This window comes from Melozone crissalis, unplaced genomic scaffold, assembly GCF_028551555.1.
Source record: "Melozone crissalis strain CALT ecotype California unplaced genomic scaffold, PUWL_Pcris_2 ptg000042l_1, whole genome shotgun sequence".
In the NCBI taxonomy this organism is placed as follows: domain Eukaryota; kingdom Metazoa; phylum Chordata; class Aves; order Passeriformes; family Passerellidae; genus Melozone; species Melozone crissalis.
Window position 1 is genome coordinate 5,362,915 of NW_026535820.1, and position 18,570 is coordinate 5,381,484.

General features: G+C 35.4%; 1 protein-coding gene across 2 annotated transcripts in view; it reads left to right on the forward strand.

Moving 5' to 3' along the window:
* Positions 1-18,570, forward strand: part of PDE7A (phosphodiesterase 7A) — a 75,312-nt gene that overhangs the window by 47,989 nt on the left and 8,753 nt on the right. For both annotated transcript variants that reach the window (XM_054284891.1, XM_054284892.1), the window contains 3 exons: positions 12,070-12,221; positions 13,853-13,916; positions 16,223-16,318. In XM_054284891.1, the coding sequence (XP_054140866.1) occupies positions 12,070-12,221; positions 13,853-13,916; positions 16,223-16,318 (312 nt within the window). The remainder of the gene's footprint in view (positions 1-12,069; positions 12,222-13,852; positions 13,917-16,222; positions 16,319-18,570) is intronic.

Below are 18,570 nucleotides of genomic sequence, written 5' to 3' on the forward strand. Positions count from 1 at the left end.
CAGATCTTAAATAAAAATTAAAGTTTTAGGAGAAAGTGGCAGCCTAAATTTTTTTGATTATGTGTTTGAGGAATCTTTTATTTTTTCAGAAGTGTTACAAGAAGAATATTTTTGTAGAGAAAAAAGTTAAATTATCCATCCATATTATTACAACTAAATTTGTCAGTAGTTGTTGTAATATAAAGTTTTGACACCACCAAACCAATATGCAGCAAAAGTGCAGGGGATCTGAGTCTTAATTAAATTATGCCAATAATTAAGGTACTAAGTGTCATAAAGGATCTATACCAGCATTGTATCAGCACAATTCCAAGTATTCTGAATGCAATGGAGAGATTTAGTAAAGCTGATTTCATGGTAGTAAGTGTGGTTGTTGTAATTACTTTATGAATAAAAATGAGTGGCAGAAACTGGTCTTATACTCTGATCTTAACTGAAGTTATAATTTTTAAAAGTAGATAATTTCTAAAACTCTTAAACTCTTAGTTTTGTTCAAAAGTTTCATAAAAATAGGTGAGAAAACAAAGTTTGAAGAGTGTGCTATGTGGATTTTTTTCAATACAGAGGATAAGAGTTTCATCTCAAGTCCTGATTGAGTATAATAAATTCTCTGCAGAAATAGCATGCAATTTATGAAGTACGTAATTGTCTTTTTGTGTATATATATATATATATATATGTGGCATTTCATGCTGATATAGGAAATGCTAACAAGTATTAAAATAACTGCCTGTTAAAAGGCAGTCATATGATATTATTGCTGTTGTCAGATTAACTGGTTTTTATGGTCCTCATCACACTGTTTCTTTCCATACTCATGATTGTGCATCAGGCAGATCATGACTAGTCAGTAAAAGAACTTTCACACCCTTTCTCCTTGCCCCTACTTGTTGAGACACAGCCACCAGCTTTTAGCAACATCACCTGTGGTGTTTAATGACAGCAAAAAATATTGCTAGGAGGGCCAAAAAATTCTTTGGCTTTAACTTCCCACGCAGGTCAGTTTGTCTGTTAGTTTTCAGAGTTGTCATATTATAGTCAGATTTTTTTGCACTTCAGGACTGTAGTTTGTTGAAAAGGTGTTCTGACTTCTGGGCTCCTGCCACATTGTGGAGTTTCTTTCAAAGTCAAGAATTCCGCACAATCTCTCACCATATTAGTAGGTTATCTAGTAATTTACATAAATGTGGGATTCTTTTTTATCCATAAAATGTTTTTTTCCCCTCTCTGCAATGCTAATTTATTCCTGATCAGAGTTTCCTTAATTGTTTTAAGTCAAAGAGATTTAGCAATACACTGTGAGACTGCCAGTAGAGAGAAGTTGCAGGAATCAGACTTGACCTAATTTTTAGGATATTCTCCCTGTCTGTTCCCCTGCCCTCTCCTGGTTACTTCAGGAGGAGTTGATTCTGCCACACAGGGGTACATGACTGAAAAATACCTATTAGAGCGATAACTTGTGAGAGGAGTCAGCCAGCTCTTCTTTCCTTGGGGCAAATACTGAACTGGAAAGGGTCTCTTTAGCTGAAGCAGACTAAACCATCTGAATGTTGCCTTTTTTTGTTTTTCCCCACCACAGCTGATCCTGAACATCAGTAATGCATGGACATGCTTCCTCCATTGTGTTTGTGTAGTTTCACTGTAACTTCCTTGTACTATCCACTATCAATATTCTGTGGTTCTAAATTGTTTGCAATGGTCATTGCTTATGTGTTTTGCAGAGGATTTATATAGTTGCTGTCAGTCACAGTGCTGACTGTGACTGACAGCATTAGTGCTGTTCTGTGTTTTGCTTAGCTAACTTTGGTTGTTCAGAATTGTTTTCTTTTTCTGTCAATGATGTTTTGAGAAGAATTTGAATACCTTTCAGGAGGGGTAGCTAGTAATATGCTGACCAGTCTCTTCTCTAATATTTATTGGTAGGCTCTTAACCCAGTATTTTACTGATAGGTTGGAAAAGTAGTGAATTTTAAATGCATTCCTTTGCTTCATAACACTATTTGAACTCACAGCTTCAACCAGTGTTGCCGAAGTAAAGTTTGTCAGCACTTATTTCTGAAGATCACTTCTGTATCTTCTTAGGCATTATAAGCTCAGCATCTCTATGTTCATCCCAAAATTCTGTAACTGATACATGAATATTCAAGTTTCTAACCTGTCTAGAAGTATTCTCAACAGTAACTTTTAGAAAGTTTGATTTTAGGAAGAGGGTTGGAAAAATATTGTTGTTGTTAGGACAGTGGAATGGGAGTAATATCTGAGCTTTATTAAATGCAGAATTTCACTGATGATTAAGCTAACTTTGTTCGATGGTAGTTTTCCTAATACATTATCTGTTATTCCAGCAGTCTCCTTTTTATAGGTAATTGCAGGAACTACCAAGAAGAATAGCTTAATACATTTTTGTTTTAACAACACTGCTTCCTGGTGAATGGGCAAAGTGAGGATTATATTCTTCTTGTTGGTTGGCAGCTGGTTAATGTTATCAGTTATCAGGTTTTCTGTTACTGTGTTCTGTTGGTTATGCCTGTGTGGGACCATGGGCATAACATCAAGATGGCATCTTAAATCCACCATTTCTGGAAAGGAGAGAGCAGCCAACTTTATTCCTCTGAATTTCTTCCTCTGAATTCACTGTTGCGCAGTAAAATGCATACACTGTAATGTTTTCTTGTAGTGACTGTAGAACATAGGATCTACTTTTCACTCCATGAGAAACAAGAAGGGAGTTTTGCAGTTTGCTGTGAGAATGCAGCATGTACTGTTTGGTTTTCAGGGAAGCTATTGAAGAAGTGATTGCAGTGGTTATAATCACTCTTACTGTCTTCTGGTTTACCAGTAGGCTACGGGTTACGTGAATACTTCAAAATTTTCTTTACATTGCTTGAGACATCATATCCAGTAATTCAGTCTTCAGTGTTGTCAGAATATGTTGATAGAAGCTAATGTGAAACAAAATCTTTGATAGAAGAATTGGTGACAAGATAAAAATATTCCTTTTTTTCAGAAACAGTAAACCAGCAATAAAGTTGTAGACTTTGTTTTCTTGCTATTGAGAAGTTGTCAGTAGTGTCTATTTTTTTATGTATGTATGTATGTATACACACTACCTGTAAGAAATTTTGATTGTTGGAGGTGTTCCTAGCATGCACAAAGAAAGGCATATATAATGTGCCCTAATCATTCTCTGTTTCTCCTGAAAAAAACCCCCAAACAGTGAGTGTGCTCAGTGATTTGTACATTATGTTATAGTGAGGAAGTGAAGCCAAAATGAATGAAGATCAAATGAATAATTAAGATAACAAAAAAATATTGAGAAATGTCATATGCAGATACAGCTGAAATTAATGCTTTTAAGCTTCCTTTCAGGAAAGGGTTGTTGGATATAGTCTGGAGGAACCAGATAGAAAAATGAATATTTTGGTTTTGCAGAGAAGAAACCTGGTTTTCTTATTGTTTTTCCTGTTGTGCTTGGCCTAGAATAAGTAAGATCTTGTCAAAAAGGTTTTTAGAATTCTCTTGTGCCAGTCTCATCTGAGCATGCTTCTATGGGGGGATGATGATGTTGCCACTACATGGGGCTCTGTTTTGTGTTTTATAGATAACCAAATCTGTCACATCTGTGAGTTAAAATATCTTAGAAAGAAGAAGGGATTTTGAATTAGTCAGTATGTGTTTGGTAACATTCAGGAATGCTCAATTTTGAAGAAAATAGTCACTTGCATACAGAATAATGGTACAGTATAAGACTTCATTGAGACTTAGATGATTCTCCTTAGCTGTGTATGGAGCCATTTAACAGGGAAATTGAAAGAAAGGAAGAGATTTTTATAGATGATGTATAAATCTAATTCTCTTCCTTGAGAGTGCAAATGCATGATGAAATTCCAGAGTTTACCTTTATTATACAACCTTCAGACTGTTTACTTGGAAATTACCATTTGTGGATTGTATTATAAGCTATTCTGAGGTCTGGCAAAAATGTCAGCATTTGCTGTTTCAAGGATGTTTTTAACTTTCTGGTTCTTAGCTCATGAACCATTTGTAAATGTTTACCTTGAACAGTGAGTTTAGACTTCCCTTGGCTGAGATTCCAGAATTCAAAGAAGACACGAGTGCAAATCCAAATTGATTGCCTGAAACAATTTGAAAAATCTTTGTGTAGCAGCAGTTAATGATGCTTTTGGTGATACCATCTAAAGATTGAGATAAACTAAGCAGAGTCCAGATTAATTTCAATGCCCTTTTTTATTTCAGAAAATAGAGGAATTACCTATTTGGTTATGTTTAACAGGAATTATCCGTCTTGTTCAGCAGTCCTCTGTGAAGAAGGGTGAGTTTCACAATGAGTAAAGTAATGCAGGAAGATTTATGTGATCACAGCTTGAAGTATTTGTTGCCTTTTGAAAATACCATCACTGAGGAGTAAAAAGCTTGTACTTGAGAGATTACTTCAAAAGCTGCCTTTCTGTGAATGATGCAATACTGAATTTGTCTTTTAATTATTCACAGTCCAGATTATTCAAGTAAATTGTGTTTCATACTATGAGAGAAATTTTGACTTTGATTTAGGTTGGAGAATGCAGTTACACAAGGGGAAATCAGAAAATGCTCCAGATACAGTTGTATTGGCCAAATGAAAAGAGTGAGCTTGAAGTGAACTTGGTTAAGGAAGATGTGGGGTTAAAAAGTTCTAATTGAGAATAGAGCAGGTTTTTTTTTTTTTTTTTTTTTCCTTTTGATATTCTAGATGTTTGTTTTACCTACTGTTCCTTCTTTCCAAGCTACTGTGGAACAGTCTGTGTGCTCTGGAGTCTTGCACAGGTACAGGCCACTCTGTATTTCATTCCTGGCTTAAGTTTGACCATAGAAGAAGACAGTGATATATTCTATTTTTTTTCCCCATTTCTTTTGAACCTCTCCAATGTATTCTTTCTCCTAGTACCTTATTTAGAAAGGCTTTTTTTTGTATGCTGGACAATTTGGTAGAAAATACCTGAAAATTCTTTTGTTTTCATATGTGCTCCCAGTTTGACTTTCTGTACTGACCATAAAGTAAAGTAAAGGCTGGTAAAGGAAATGAATTTTCTGTTAACCATGATGGGTTGTTTTTCAATTCTTCTTTTATTTCTGGTGATGAAAAATAGACAAAAAAAGATGAGTTGAGAGTTCTGTCATTCATTTACTGTAGAACTGAAGATTTCTAGGACACCAAAGAGAGGTGGATTTTTCTGGGAAGACAGCAAGAAAATGATTTGGCAACGATCTGAAATATATTATCCTTTTGGGAAAAGAGTTTGGAACCATTATATGTCGAGTTCTTCAGGAGGATCAGTATCTTGATTAACATGGCATAACCCATTTTGTAAAAGGCTGTGTTTGTATATATTTTGTATATTTGTGTTCTGATGATATTCCTCTAAATAATTAGCTTCAGCGAGGTTTCTTAGTTTACAGTATGCTGTTGTGAATTGCAGATTTGCCATGCCCAGTGAATGGATTAGGGTTAAAAAATCCCCAAAACCACAACTTCAGGATTGCTGGGTTTATGAAAACTGGTAAACTGGTATGGAAAGACTGCCTTGTATGTAGTTTCCTAGTCTTGAGATTATTGCAAAGTGTTACTCATTTGAGCATAGAAATGGCAGTGTTTAATCCACTTAATTTTGTATCTTTCTTGAGGTGTTTACAGAAATTCTAAGATGAGCCAAAATTCAAAAGAGGTAAATTAGTAAAGTCCTGTGGATACCTTTTCATGACAGCGCCATTGGAGATTTTGGCATTTATTTCATACTGAAGTAGTCTAATCCCTTCACTTTAAGCAAATTCCCTCAAATTAGCTCTTGAATTGGACTAAAGGACATTCAGAAGTCTCTTCCCACCTAAATTATTCTATGGTTCTGTGCTTTTCTAAGGCAATGAGATCCTTTTGCTCTGTAAGATCCTTCAGGAAAAGTTATTTTAGGTGATGGTGATGCCCAGCACTTCCCCTCCATCAGGTAGCATCTGATGAAAACCACTAGAGCTTTTAAGAGAGTTGTGGTAATGCTAGACTTTCTTGAAACCTAATTTTTTTTTCTCATTCCATTCAGAAGACACTTGCAAAGCCGTGTTTATTTCATTAATCCTTAACCAACAGCATATTTTCCAGCAGTCATTATTATTTGGAAAATAATGGAAAATATTTGGAAAATAAAAAAATATTTATGAATGTGTATGTAGTTACATATTGTACGTTAAAACCAAAACAGTATAGCTTAATATTTTTTTAAGCAGAAGAAGTGTAGTGTCTTAAAATGATGCTAGTCTTCTAAGTGGTTCTAAGAAAGACAGGAACTATAGTGAGATAATTTAGAACCCAATAATCTAAATTAGTCTTTTTATGTAACTTGAAAATCCCTACTAAAATTATATCTTCCCAAATGAATTAATAGTTTTATATAATACTTGAATACTGAATGTTGTAAAAATATTTTAAAATTCAAACCATGAGTGGTAAAATAGCAACTCTTAATTTAAAAAAACCCCACAAACATTCATGGATCTAATATAGTGCATTTCTTAATAGTTTGATGGGAATAGATGTGAAATTAGAATGCTTATGGGTCCCTCTAGTGGTGTGAAATGCTAGATCATACTTTATTCATAAATTGAAAATTATTTGTATAATGGAAAGATGGATCTTTAGAAAGGTGCATCATTAGATGCTTTTAATTGGCATGTAAAATGGAATATTTCTTTCCAACAGATATTGACAGGTAGTGGAAAATTTCAGATGATGTGTCAGGTTTAATGTTAGCATCTGCTATGTCAAACTGTTAAATGTGCAGTTGGGTTAATACAGAAAATTAATGAGAGATCACTTCAGTTAAAAGAACATAATTCCTTCATATTTTGGGAGGAAAAGCCTCATCTGGTGTGCCAGTGCTCACCTCAACTTTCAGTTTTTACATCCAAACGTAGGAAGGATCAAATAATCAAATACTTTTTTTCCCCTTCATTTCCTTAATTTTTTTTTTGGCAGTGATACTCATGATCCTCAGTTTAGCTCTTTCTGTTGGTGTGTAGCAAAACTCAGTGCTTTTTATAATGGATAGTTTTCTAGCTGCCTTTTAGGCTGTAGCAAGGAAGAAATGCAGGTAAAGTTCTTGAAGCTGGATAGCCTTGTTTTAACCAGATTGCTGTCGGAGGGTGTAAGTCTGTCTTTGCATTATAAGAAAATTGAAGTATATTGCTAGGATTTAAGGTTCCATTAATAATCAAACTAAATAATAATTGTTATTCTTCCTTTTGTGGACTGTCCTTAATATACAATATATATATTTGTCTTTAATATACAATATATAATTTTAAGACTAAATCTATCAGTATGTTGTGATCTTTTAAGTGATTGTCACTTGTCTTTACTTTGGTTTTTTTATATTGGCATGAGAAAAATAAATATTTAATACCCCTGTGAAATGTGCTAAAACATTTTATTTTAGGGTTTCATGAAGTTAAAAGATTGGGAGTGGGAAGAGATTAAAATTAGCGTCTCAGAATACAGATGAAATCTGTTGCATGAAGGCGACTTGTGTTATTTTATTGCTATATATGCATCACACTAGCAAAATAACTGATATTAATAACCAGAATTACTTCTTTTTCTTTATTTTAGAGAAAGGAATTTTTTATTATACCAGCATCTCACTTAAGATGCTTAGAAACAAGAATATAACCATTTTAATCAAACAAACAAAATGCCCCAAAACCTGTGATTGATGCTTTGGATAACAACTCTAATTTACAAAGGAATGGCAAGAGGAAGTCGTAGGACAGCTGGTGTTGAGCAGGCACTAAGGCCTACAGTTCACCTTCTGGTTCCTTGCATCAAAAGCACTTCTCAATTCTGTAGTGTCCTTTTTAACGTGTCCATCATCCCAGTTTTGCTTTCATTCTCTTTCAGTTCAAAAGGCTGTAAATGTCAAATTTATTTTATTGTTCTAATTTGTCCTTAAACTGTCCTTGTGAGCAAATAGTCAATATTGGATATTAGAAGAGCATTTAGCACACTGAAGGCTCCAAATGGAAGAAAAGATATTTGGGCTGGGAGATGTTTTTGCAGCATGCTTGTTCATGAGCAAATGCAGTGCACTCTTCATTCTTCACTGTCTTCTTTCCATGATCTGTACATTACTGAGCCTTGGTTTGGTAGTGTCTCTGAAATTAGCATCTCTTTTCATGACTCGTGATAGAAGCGGGGAGGTTGTCATTCTCATATTAATCATGCATCTAAAGGGAATGAATGTGCCAGGAGAGAAATGCCAAGTTTCCATTGCACAACTGTATCATTCATTTCACCAGTCTTTTCCATTAACTGGCCTTAGCTGATCTGCCAAAACCACAAAGCACTTGGTTTTTGTATCCTTAATAATAATTTATCTGTGAGGGAAAGGAAAAAAGCAGGCACAGTAGCTATCAGTGTTCCTGCAGCTGGAGAACGTATTTTCCCCTCACCCCGTTCCTTGAAAGCCAGCTATTTTCTGTTTCAGCCTCCCCTTTAAATTAATAACCTATTGAACCTCTGCATCTGACTTGCTTATTGTGAATTGTCCTGGGGTAAGTGTTTAATGTTAAAGGGAGAAAATTAGTTTTTGGCTTAGTGTAGTCCCACAAATCAGGTGCTCTGGAGCTGCAGAGGGATGGCAAGACTCAAAATCTCTTCTCTCATTTGGAAGTTACTCTGATCATTTCAGATCTAAAGGATAAGACATTTATTTAGTTAATGTGCTATTACCTACCTTGGGTTATCCATGTGCAATAACTAACAGCTCAAAGGGAAGCTCAAAGCCCAGCCCATGGGGAGGAACAGCCCCAGCACAAGCAGGGGCAGCCCTCAAGTGACTTGGCAAAAAAGGAACTGGGTCTCCTGGTGGGCACCAAGTTAAATATGAGCCAGCCAGAGAAAGCAAGTGGTATCCAGGCTGCAATAGGAGGAATGTTGCCTGCAGGTTGAGGGGGGTGATCCCTCTCCTATGTGCAGCACTGAGAGGCCTCGCCTGGAGTCCCAGTCTGGGCTCCCCAGGAAAAGAGAGACATGGACATACCAGAGAGAGTCCAGCAAAGGGTGAGGAAGATTAAAGGGCTGATAAGAAAAGGCTGAGAAAGCTGGAACTGTTCAGCCTACAGAAGGCTCAAGGGCAAACTTCTCAATGTATGCAAATACCTGAAGGGAAAGTGCAAAGGAGACAGAGCCAGGCTCTTTTCAGTGGTGCCCAGTGTGAGGACCAGAGGCAATAGGCACAAACTGATGCACATCAGGAAACACTTTTTCACTGTGAGGGTGGGTGACCAGGTGTTGACACAACCAGAGAGGTTGTGGAGTCTGCATCCTTGGAAATGCACAAAAGCCTCTAGGAGATGGTTCTGGTCTAGGTGACTCAGCTTGAGCAGAGGAGTTTGACCAGATGAACCCCATCTGGGGCTTTCCTACCTCACCAATGCTGTGATTCTGTAATAAGCAGCGCTGCTGCTAGGAAAGCTGGAATAATGTAGGCTTTGCTTTTTTTCTTTAATGAGAGGTAGAAAACCTATGATTAATGTGTAGTAGTAGTGGTTTACGAGCTAGGCCAATTTGGTGATAATTTAGAGAGTTTAAACATATTTGTAAGATGAATAAGTGTCAATAGTTTATTGTGAAGAGAATGATGGTTCAGCTTCACAGAAAACCAAGTAACTCTTTTGCCTCTCTACCTCTATCATCATCAGAAAAAGTCCTGAAGCAAGAAGATGTGCAACCCTTCCTAAATGACTTTGAATACAAGTACAGGTGGAACACAGGCCTGTACTGCCAAATTATTGCACTTCTGTGTTCTGTTGTGTACTTTGCTGCCAGAAGCTGCTGTTTTCCTTGTAGTACCTACAGTGTACTATTCCCTCCAAGATTAACGGGTGGTACCTGTGTGGGGAAACTCAATTTGTAGCATGACAACAAAAACAAGTTTGTCGAAGACCACTTGAGAACAAGAAAATTATCTATGCTTCCAGAAAAGTGCTCATTTTTCCTGCTTCAAATGTGTTGTTTTATTGTGATTTAGTGAAGCTTATGGCTTTTGTATGTGAATTTTAGATCATTTTGTAACCTAAATATAGCCATTTTGTATTATTTTATTTTCAACCCAATAATTTCTGTTGTGAAATTTGGCTCTGAAGGAATTGGATCAAGAGTGAGGGAGAGACACTTCTTACCTGTAGCATACACTGCATTAGCAACAGCAGCTGTATTTCTCCCTGCTTCTCTATTATGCAGGCTGGTAGTGCTTAGACTGTAACCTCATGGTCACAAATGTGCTTAGAAATATTGGTGGAGTAATGTAGCATGACAGAATCTATTTATTTTCCTGCTGTACACATGAATGTTGCTTTATAAGCAATCTTTATAATATGTAGTACATCTGTTTACTTAATAAAAAACCCCCTGGGATATATTATAGGTACTAGTGTCTTCAGAGGAAGAGCCCTTGGCCTTGAAAATGATAGCTTGAAGAAGAATACTTCATGTGGAGATGTCTGTGTTAGCCCTGAACTTCAGTGTCCTGGTGAAGTGTGTCAGGCATGTCTGAAAGAACATTCAGTTGTGTCAGTTGAATTTCTGTAAACACAGACCATTGGTAGGGAATGGTGCTGTGTTTGATTAGATATTCTATGATCATGCCACTGTCAGCTCCATTTAGAGGTGTTTTATTAGTGTATTTTGGGAATTAATATATTAATGTAATTGCTATGAGCTGGCATAGAACAGTAAGCAAATCGGAACTTCTGCAGGGAGAAGAATTAAAATGGATAAAGATTTATGTTATGCAGAATTAAGCTGCTGTCACTAGGAATCATTGAGAACTTTTAGTTCAGATTGTCAATAAGGCCACACCTTCCTGTGTACATTTTAGACTGACTTTAAAAGTAAAAGTTGTAACTCCTTACTTCACCAACTTCTAATATGTCTCATTTTTGGAAGGACAAGAGGTCTGTGCTACAGACTTGTGATAATGGTTTTTTTATTATCTGCATTTTTAAAAAATAGCATGTTTGCGTTGACTTCCTTATTTAATACCTCTTTTTAAAATTTTACTATTTAACATGAGTCATTTCAGGCAGGTTGAGTGAATATCAAGATAAGATTATTGGCTTCCTGTTGGTTATATAAAACTGCTATTGGGGGGCACTGTTGAAAAGAAAGTCAAGGCTGAGTTTGGCCTAATGTAATTCAAAATGAGAATATCTGGCTTGCTACAAAGGAACTGTAGCTCTGTGTAGTTTGATGCTGGGGTTTTTTAAACACTTCAGGTATATCAAATGGAACTGGACATAAACTAGTATTGGTCATTTGTGTAATTCAGTTAACCTAATAAAAGTAAAGGAAAATATTTGGATTAATCTTTGGAAAGAGGCTGAAATAATTTTCTCTTGTGTTTTCACCATACTGGGAAACAGAATTAGATATGCTGTGAACATAAGTGTCATAATTGTTTGGCAGAAGAGTGTAGTTATTTGCAAAAGCACCAAAATTACTTGAGTGTGTTAAAAACTTCAGCATAGTAGAGTTAAGAGATTTTCTGAGCTCTAAACTGTGTAAAAGTAATTTGTACTTGCTCAAAGCCTACTTGTATCTCCTGTATCAACACTCAGTTTCTGATACTGTCTTGCTGGTGTATATGTCATCTTAGGTGATTTGTTAGGGACATGCATTGGATGTGTATCCATGACACCAATTTTCCAAAAATAATTTGTTTGCGGTACCGTGTGTGTTTTTAAACAATATCCATAATATTTTTGTCCTTTCAATAACAGAGTTCCTTAAAAAGATGAGTTGCAGCTATGATTTAAGTATTTGTTTTTCTTCACAGGATGCTTACACAGAACATATTTTTTTCAAATCCGTGGCTCTGTATAGTATTAATAAAAATATCTGCATTTGTGCTGAAATGTTTGATATTCAAAAAAGGGCTTTATCTGTATACCAAACTTCCCTGAGCACTTGTCTTTTTGATAAAGGTTTTTTAGAGAGAGTGTTTATTTTCTTGTTTTTTGTAGCAAATTCTGAAATCGAAGTCTCTGTGTCTGCAAGAAATGTGAGAAGGTTGCTTAGTTTCCAGCGATACCTGAGATCTTCCCGTTTTTTCCGTGGTATCACTGTTCCAAATTCTTCAAACATTTTAGATGATGATTATAATGGACAAGCAAAGGTTGGTTGCTTGATTTTTTTATTTTTTTAAAGTATGTTTTTCTAAATGCTTACTAGTATATATAACTATATCACATACTAAAAGGGCAACCAAGCACCAATTTTAAGCATATTTTTTGTGTATGTATTTTTATGTGTTTATATATATATATGTCTATATTGTAATGAAATCCAGACAAAATTTCATGGTCTGTAGCAAACTCCTCTACTGCCCACAAGTTTACTCAGATCATTTTTTATGTTGCTAGTGTTTTTGTCATTAATGTTTTTTTGTTTTGTTGGTTTTTTTTTTAATAACTGGTGAATTAAGGATGCCTTTGAATAATTAAAGAAAAAAATTAAGAGAGGAAAATGTATCTGTATTTAAGAAATGTAATGGAGCAATTTAGACAACTGTTCCCTTTCATTTTTAGTCTGACCTCACTAGTGAACAACTGGAAGAGTGACTGCCTAAATTCAATAAAGTGCAGTAAATGGATTTCTCAGGACATGCTTATGTCAAACTGACTTTCTCTTTGGTAGGCATTTCTAGAGCAGAAAAGTGATAGCTGGAATACACTTGTTCAGCACTAAAGGAGGGAAAGCAGATACTGGGAAGAGAGTTGGTGCTAAGGGAGCATCTAGCTGGGTAAAAGGCTGCTGTATTTGCTACAGAGGATGGAAAGTGCTGAAGGGCATTGAACAGGCAAAGGTTATTCAGGTTATTCGATATCCCAAAGGCTGTGTCACTGCATGCAGTGCTTTTTTGTCATCTGACACAGAAAAACAATATACTTACAATACAATGGATGTATCCATGCTGTGGTGTACAAAGATATTGGAGAACCCGGAGAATGGATCTTAAAAATGTACATGCAATTTAATAATAAACATATACTGTTAATGCTTTTGTTTCTTCTGATAGCAGAGTTTTAGCAGCTGGTAGAGAAAAGCTAGAACCAATAATAAGGTCACAAAACAGCTCTACCAAGCTAATGAGAATAGGAGAAGGCAGGACTGTTGTACAATGTGCTGGACAGATATTTCTGATACAGGTAAGGGAGGCAAAGATTGGGACTGCTCAGCTCTGGTGAGGCCTCTTGCACTGTTTGCTGTTCTTGGTCATTCCTATTGTGGGAGGAGCAGTTTATGTGGAACAGCTGTGATAAAGATGTGCTAGTTGAGTGGAGTGAAAAGTCAAAAGCCAGGTTCTTAAAATGCTTATACAATGCTTCAAATATCTAGTGAATCATGAAGATACTGTTCTGTAAGCAGGGAAAAAAAGGAAATGGTAAACAACTACACAGAGATTAATTTGCTAGTCTGAATGCAGAGTCATTCTGCCATACTATTTCTGATTTGAACCTAATTGTTTTTAATTGTCTTTTGAGAAACTACTGGAAGGTTGAAAGGAGCATCTCCAACCAGTTCTGCCAAGGCACTCATTGTTTGGTTTTTTCCCTCCAGTCTTTTTATTTGTAAATGTGTGATGTTGTTCAGTTATCAGACAAATTTAATTATTCTTTTACTACTATTTTTTATGTAGAAACTCTAAAGACTTGATCTGTCTCTGAAATCTTAAATACTCCTCCAAGCTACAGGAAGATAGACATATACTGATTAAAAAATGACAGCTTTTGTGTTTCTTTTCAGTGTATGCTGGAGAAGGTTGGAAATTGGAATTTTGATATTTTTCTTTTTGATAGACTGACAAATGGTGAGTTTACATTTGGTATTTCATTTGTGCTTTATCTTCTAGCATAACTTAACTATGGCACTTATGTTGCAGTGTTGTTTGTGATTATTTGTTTGCTAAAAAGTGCACATTTCTTCAGGTACTACTTATTGATTTAATAGTTTTTAATCTGAGTCCTAGTTTGCCTGATCACTCCATTAAAATAATGATACTGTCAGTGTTGATACTAATAATTGATTTTTAGAAGAGGCCCTTGATGTACTTTATAGGTTGCTGTTCTCTCTTAGTAATTTGAAGTAGTAATTTGAATACAAATTGACAAATAATTTTATGATCTTTGACTTCTTTTTTTCAGTTATGAGGTGCTGGTGATTTTTATGGTTCTGTCCAAAAGGTCATTTATATTGACCAAGTATTTTTCTGATAAATGTAGTGTTAGATAGAATAGTTCTATTACTTTATAGTGCTGTAAGAGGCATGTTGGTGTTAATCCATTACAATTATGACATAGTATACCTGGAGAATTGGGAGTTGAGCAGAGGGAGGCTGCTGTGCACATCATTTGCACAACATAGAAAAAGGAAGAGAACATTTTGGTGACTTCTGTGTGCCCATTACAAATAGCAGTAGGAACTGCAGGAATAGTTGGTTAAAAAAACCAAAACCCAAGTATTGTTCATTTGTAGGCAGAAAAGAGATCTGTAAATGTGCTGGGAAGGAGGAGGGAGGGCTGCTGCAGTGGGTAGGGTGAAGTTTTGCGTTATAATCTCAGCAATGGCAGCTGGGTTTTGAACAGAATGGAAGGAGGAGATGAGCAAGTCCAGTATCACAGTGACATTTGTGCCAGTGTGGGAAGAGAATGGAGGGCAGCTCTTGCAGATTTTGCAGCAGTCACGTGGAGTAGGTAGCAAAGTTGCAATTGAAGTTGCCAGAACAAGAAATTAAGTTCAAAAAGGAGAATGTGGCACCAAAAGATCTTTTTCTCTTCTGTTTCATTGAAGGGGTGCTTGGCTTTACCAAGTGTAAGAGTAGTAACCTCACAGTTACATTTAATACAGAAGATGGATAGAAAAAAACGAAAATAGCAAGGACTTGTAAAAATAGCATGCTTATATAGATAATGATAAACTTTATATAACTGAATTAAAAAAAGCTCTATGTACAAGTAAACATGTAAGCATAGCCTCTTTGGATTAGTTTATCAAGTGGGAGAAGTCTGAAGTCATCCTTCTCATAAAAGCCCCCTCTACCTTTTAGATGTGCTTTTTTCAAATACATTTAAAGTACTACCAGAAGAACTTCTATTGTGGAAGCCTTACAATACCACCATCCATTTTGCATCCTAATTAAATAATTTTGATCAGGCAGCCTTGTTCTTGAAAGTTTGTAAGGGCAGAATGCTGTACATAAAACTCTGCTGGATGAGCTGCCCTGGATGAACCTCTATGGAGGAATTTCCCCAGAAAAATCTTGTTCCAAGAATTGTGTATTTATTTCATTGTGAGGATGTGACATGAGAATACATTAATTCTAATCTAGTAATAAACTTGATTTAGAAGAAGTTTTTTGTCTTCTTGTACCTCATTTTCTGTCTGTGCTGGGTTGTGTAATGCTAAATGAAGTTTCTCAGCCATGACATCATTTGCAGAGCAAATAATGGACAAGCTATTTAAAAATAAACATTGTGGACTGTGGCTCTTAAGGTTTTACTTATTTTATCACTGCAAAAGATTATAATAAAGCTATGAGTAGATAACATATATTATAAGCTTGTAAGAGTGTACATTTTTTGTAGAGGTCCAAGTGAAATAAGAAGTCCAGCAAAATATATGATGAAAATGAGAGAGAGCATATTTGCAATGTCCTCTAATCAATAGTTGTCTAGCTTTTCTTTTTGCCTGATTGCATTTGTATTTTGTGTATGTGTTTGTGATATGTTGCATAAATATAATTATAAAACGGAATATAATTATAATAGATTTGCATGTTGAAACAGGTTTTTTAATGTTCAGTAACATTTTCTTCCTATCAGTTGCCATTGGACAGTTGGTGAATGCATTAGAATTAAGCAAAACCACTGGTTACTAGAGACAGCTAATGAAAATTTGTTTGTAGTAAGATTTAAATGTTACTAGAGACAGCTAATGGAAACTTGTCATGTAGTAAGGTTTAAATACTTATGAATTGGTGTAGAATATCATGACTTGGTGTAAAGAAGTTTGCTTGCTTAATTTTTGTGACCAATTCGTTTGAAATAATACATTTCTTGTGGAAGAGTCACTGATTTTATGGCTTCCAATGAATTAGTATTTTCGTCTTATTTTTAGGAAACAGTCTAGTCAGCTTAACCTTTCATCTGTTTAATCTACATGGACTAATTGAACACTTCCAATTAGATACGATGAAACTTCGTAGATTTTTGGGTAAATACAGCTTTTTATTTTGATGAATATTGATGTTTTTCTGCATTTTTATACCTTAACTGAAGTCCTGGTTGTAGTTTAGCAATAAGGTTTGAAGGGTACTGATGCAATCTACATTGTGCAGTGATTTAAATTATATTAATTGAGACGATCTCTCAAAGTTTTTATGAGTATACAATTTTCTGTGTTAAATCCAAATAAATATTAAGAAGTTTAATAGTTTCATAGCTGATAAATATTCTATTTATTAAATCTATTTAGTATCTATAAAACAATCAGGAATATATGTGACATTGTGTGACATTTGTTTTGGGAAAGGCTGGACAGCTCCTTTCTTTGTTCTGATTTTTAGTTCTGTATTGATCTTTACTTTTTCCAATGATACAGTTTCCTAACTGTATGGAATACATCAGAAATATGTTTTGGTGCCAGTTTGGTGTTACCCCTGCTTGCTCAAATTCTCCTACAAGTAAGCATTGCACTGTGGACATAGTTTCTCCCTGGACAGAGTACAGGACAATTTTAATGTCATGTCTGGGCCTGTGTCACTGGAATGCTTCTTGGAAAATAATTGTAAATGCAATGTAGAATATTCAAACCAAGCGCTACATTCACTTGACAGAGCTGTCTGCATCCCAGTACATAGACAGGTGCTGGTATGAGACCTCCTTTCTTTGGTTCTTTTGTGACAGTATCTTTTATTTTGTGAAATTGGATGATTTTTTTTTAACTGACCAGAAGAAAAAAGTTTCTGCTCCCCTTCAGCAGTTTTTCACAGTTTCAGAGAAAACAATTCTGTGGTTACAAAGTTTGTCATTCAACAGGGGAGCAATCATATTTGGAAGTCTTTCCTCCCCTTTCAAGTAAGAGAATGTTTTTGTTTTCACAATTTAATTGTCTTTCAATTAAAAAAAAAAATCAGTTCTGTCTTGCATTTCATGTTGTTTTAAAGTAGACTAAATTTTCTCAGTTTCAGGAATGTTATTAAGCTGACCTTAATAACTGATATCTTGGAGTGGAGGAAAATAATTATAGAAATCTGGTTTTAGGCTTCTCAAGTTCTAACTGAATGTGTTTTTTCTTTGTCATCTGGTTAGCTGACATTATGCAGATGATAATACTTGAAAGAAGAGTTAGAAATTATTGGCTTAGTTAACTGTTTATCAGAAGATGAGAGTTCTAACTAGATATGACTGTTCAAGGTCACAATCCACTAGAATGAGATTAGAATTTGAAGAAGACAAAATTTATTCTAAATTTGAAATTCAACACCTTTCCCTTTTTGATAATGCCTTCTACTTAATATCAGTAAAAATTTCTGTCTTAGGTTCTTTGATTTTATAATGGACTTTTTTCCAAATACAGTTTCTTACCATGAGCACAATTTTTCCCTTTTCCCTTAATCCATAGCAATCTGAAGATCAAATTCCAGAAGACTAGGATAGCTCAAATGGTCCAGTGCTACACAAAATTCACATTATATGAGAGTCTACTGAAATCTTTTTAAGTAGAGAAATCTTGATTTTAGTCCCCTATGGGATCTTAACTCTTTTTTTGTGTATGTGTATATATATATATGTACAGTGTATATATATATGTACATATACATACAAACACACAGAGTCTTTCAGTGATTTCCATTATCTGCTTGGAGATCTGCATCTTCTTACTGTGTCTTTACAGATTCTTTTTCCAGACCTAAACCAGGGAGAGAAAATGCCAAGTGCTGCATTCCTGAAAACAGGGTGGTTGTGCTACTCTGATTCTGGCAAACTGTGATCAAAATGTCGACATAGGTCTGCTTTAATAAAATAACTAAGTTAGGCAAATTGTAAAGTTCAGGTAGCTGGATCAGCCTATGAAGCCATAATAAAATTAAAAAGAAAGCCAGGGATATATGCATTCATGCACTTGATGTGAGGAATAGGTGGGAGAGGGTTCTACTGCAGGTTAATGAATCCCAAAGCCATTTATATTGATTTTCATTACTTTTCATATGAGCTGTCACCTATCCATTGAGTACTATTGAGATGACATGGTGGTGACAGTATTTTGACTTTTCATGAACCTCAGCTTTCACAAACACCACGTCAGTAATGCTGTAACATTACATTCACAATTACATGGATCCTCTGGCTTTGTAAATTGAGTAGAAAAGGAGCTCGTGGGCATGTTTGTTTGGTGGGACTGACAGACTGTAGTCAGACAGGAAAATGTTCTTTTGAGGTTTGCTTGGAAGAACTAATGTGTAG